Source organism: Blastocystis hominis (assembly GCF_000151665.1).
Source record: "Blastocystis hominis, Singapore isolate B (sub-type 7) whole genome shotgun sequence assembly, scaffold_9".
Lineage (NCBI taxonomy): Eukaryota > Bigyra > Opalinata > Blastocystidae > Blastocystis > Blastocystis hominis.
This window is the reverse complement of record NW_013171868.1, coordinates 7,501-11,185: the sequence shown is the minus strand read 5'-3', so window position 1 is coordinate 11,185 and position 3,685 is coordinate 7,501. Positions and strand designations below refer to the sequence as shown.

Here is a 3,685-nt window from a genome sequence, read left to right as displayed (position 1 = left end):
CGAATCAAATCAAATGGAATGGAAATTGGTTTTGATCCAGTGATTTTCACACAAAGAACCTATCTTCGCACATCGTTAACCATTCACTCCATTTTCTATCATTTCCTTATCCTAAACCAACCAACTAACTCTAAATACACTTTCTTTCTTTCTATCTTTCTTTGTTTCAACTATCAACTCACAGCACTCTATTATTATTATTATCAACTAGAGTCGTTTGGTTCCTCGTTCTGGATTATTCTGTTCATGTTTCTAAATCATTTCAACACCCTACACACTCTAAATCTACATTTTCCTTCTTTCCTTCCTAAACACATTTTCGATTCTCATTCAAATCCTACAACGCTTCAACCATTCCACATCTCTACAATTCCATCCATCCATCCATCCATCCATCCATCTTCCAAACCAAACACCGCAACCATTTCTCTCTCTCTTTCTCTCAGCAACTGTCAAATCGGTCTGGATCGTGGAAACGTGGAAACATCGCGACCCACGGCGCACCAGGCGTGATCGACGAGGTGGGCGCGGATGAGCGCGCCGGTCACGTCGTAGGCGAGGAGGAAGAGGAAGCGGAGGCGGAGGCGGAGGCGGAGGCGGAGGGGCTGGGTGACGGAGACCACGGTGGCGTTCTGCGCCCAGTTGGACAGGAAGAGATCCAGAGAGCCCGGTCGACTCTGCACACCTTCGTAGGGAGCCACGGACCCCACCCCATCGCCCACCAGATTCCTGCTCACTCACACCCACACCCACACCCACACCCAGAGCGAACCGGTGAGCGAGGAGGTTGGCTCGCCGTCCACCACCAACACCCAACGAATTCCGACGTGGCCATCGTGGACACTCCGAATTGCCTGCCCATCCACTCGGCACTGCCCACTTCGCTCGGGACGCACTCCAGCGTGTAGGAAGTCGCGGGGATCCCACCCTCCAACACGTCCCACACATCGCGTCCCGCGGGGAACCAGACGGTTCGGCGGAAGGAGGAAGGAGGAAGGAGGAAGTCGCGGGAGCGCGAAGCTCGCACGTGGCGGTGCAGAGATCATGGAAGGATCCGGTAATCGCCATCGCACAGTCCCACTCAATGCCCTCCGCCTGATTCCACACACACCGCATACAAAACCGCGGGGAATGCCCCATCCGCCACGCACCCCAAGCCCAAGCCGCAGACCAACCCTTCATCATCCGCTCACGTCCTCCACCAACACATCCATCCTATCCTCCGTGAACCGCTCCAAGGCTCCAATCCAACCCCACCATTTACAAATGATCCTTTGCCAGTCCCTTCATTCCGCTCAACGCTCAACGCTCAACGCTCAACGCTCAACGCTCAACGCTCAATTCCTTCTTCTTAAGCAGCCCCATGTACTTCAGCTTCACCCACAAATCGCTCGTGGATTCCATCACAACGCGTGGAGGCTCCGCTCCTGACCCCATACACCCATTCCTGATGCTCACCGAACACCAACCCCAGTCTTCCAACCACGCCCTCTTCGGGCTGTGGCAGCTCTGCATTTTCCTGCGCGCGAGGCACCCGCACCACGCACACCTCCACCTTCCCATGCTCCACAGACCCACAAATGCACAACTGCACCGTCTTCGACCTCGCCTGCTCCCACTGGCCATTCCAGTTCACTCGGCTCCCATCAATCAGAGGCGAGGACCGTACCCATAGCAGTTCGCATACTCCGCCTTCTTGTCCCATTCTCCCAAGTTCCACACACGCTCCGCTTCTACAAACCTACAGCTCTTGCTCCCATAGTTTGCCCTTTCACTCATCGCAAATCCGTTCTCTCTACCACACTCTACCACCTCACAATATGAAAATGAAAATACGAGAAACAGAACAGATATCCTAGGCAAGAAAATGGGGTTAACAAACAAACAAACAAACAAACAATTCATTGACATGCAGGAGATTTTGAGCGGGTTGTTCACCGTCTAGACCTTCAATACCTTACGGCCTTGGACTTTTTCCCACTAACCCACCTCCGGGATCTGCTTGCTATCCCTTTATGCCACATACCATATAGAGTGAGCCGCTCGTAGGAAGTCCTTTGCAAAAATCTTACTACTTCCTCACAACCAACTTTCTCACCCTACTCCCCAAAAGACTTTTTATTACCAATACATGGTGCCTGGATTTTCTCACAATCCTTTCTTCCTTCCCAAGGCTCTCCCAACCATGATATTCCACAGATGAGGTACACACAGAATCAATTCCATTTCTCATCGAACCCTTGACAATATCGCTCCAGTTCGCACAATCGATCCTTTCAATGACCCTCCGTCCCAAGGATCCTCTCGGAATAACACCACAGTCACCAAAGCCACGTAGCGAGACTTTCAAATCCACTGAATCCTTACACGTCAAAATCGAGAGAAATCTGTTGTCCACAGCGATGTGAGTAGAAACTTGACACGCGTCACCAGAATCCGCAAGTAGAAAACGTCGAATTAGCAGTCATCAAAACAGTCGTAGAAACAACACGAGTACCTTTGTCTTCCTTTCTCTCTGTCTGTGATTTCTTCTCCGATGCCTTCGCTTCTAGATCAACCTCCTTCATTCTCGCCTTTTTCTTCTTTCTTCTTTCTTCTTTCTTCTTCTTTCTTGGCTTCCAGAATTGGTTTCAGCTTCTTGTACTCTTCTCTAACCACTCTCAATCATTCTATATGGTACTCTACCCCACCTTCTTCTCTCTGTCTTTGATGGAGTAAACAACAGCGCCAGATCCTCTATAGACTCCTTCCTTCATTCTTTCCTTCTTTCCTTCTAGAGGATGCTTCCATGTCAGCATGTGTGGTACCATATCTCTTCAAAAAGTGGACATTTCCAACGAATTCCAGTACTCCCATCGCATCCTACAACTCTCTCACCCATTTCCTCTCTCTTCCCTAAGATAAGACAAAGCACATAAATCGGTGTTCAATTTCCCAGATGGGAAGGCAAATATACTGTCGGATCGAATTGGGCTCAATTTACTACAAATCCATCTCTCATCCACCAGCTCAAGTGGTGTATCCAAATTCGCATTCTTATCCGACATTTCAGAATGAACCTTCTTATACGGCGGACATTCTTCTGTTGGACCGTATTCGTCCTCTCTGATGAATCGCATTCTCGCTTCCTCTCCCTATCACCACACAAAACCTTCAAGTCTTCTTTGTCATCACTGACTATCTTTTCCATACTATCTTCACTCATATATTCACTATTCGTCGTCTTCTTACCACTCATACTTAAGCTGGCTTCATTCTTATTCGCACACGATTCTTCTTTCACAGCCGCTTCAAAACTATACATTCCTGTCGAATTTGAGTTTCCCAATATCTTCTTTGCATTCTCTTTCTTATTTCCTCTCCACCACACAAAATTGAAAAAATCGAATAATCGTTTACCACACATAGGGAGAATCAACCTTCTGCTCCGAACAACTTGTGATTACTATACTGCTCTTGCTCTCGCTCTTTCTCCTTCTTCTTCTTCACTTCTTCACATGGCAACTCGCAATCCTTCTTCTCTTCCAGCAAACTCCACTCTACCTTTGTTGAAGGCGAAACCTCTTTTGGTTCAATCGGCTTGACCTCCTCTTCCAAACGCACTCTTTTACTCTCCGTGTGTCGCAACACCACTTCTTCCTTTTCATTTCCAGGTCTCTTCACACGGTTCTCACTATTCTTCTCT

The 3,685-nt window shown here is 48.5% G+C and overlaps 1 protein-coding gene across 1 annotated transcript; it reads right to left on the bottom strand.

The window, feature by feature from the left end:
- Positions 1 to 330: 330 nt before the first annotated feature.
- On the bottom strand, positions 331 to 948 carry GSBLH_T00004940001 (uncharacterized protein; the record flags this gene model as incomplete). The annotated part of the gene is made up of 1 exon (XM_013043919.1): positions 331 to 948. One exon carries the CDS (start codon positions 946 to 948, stop codon positions 331 to 333), a length of 618 nt encoding a protein of 205 aa, XP_012899373.1.
- Between the last annotated feature and the right edge of the window lie 2,737 nt (positions 949 to 3,685).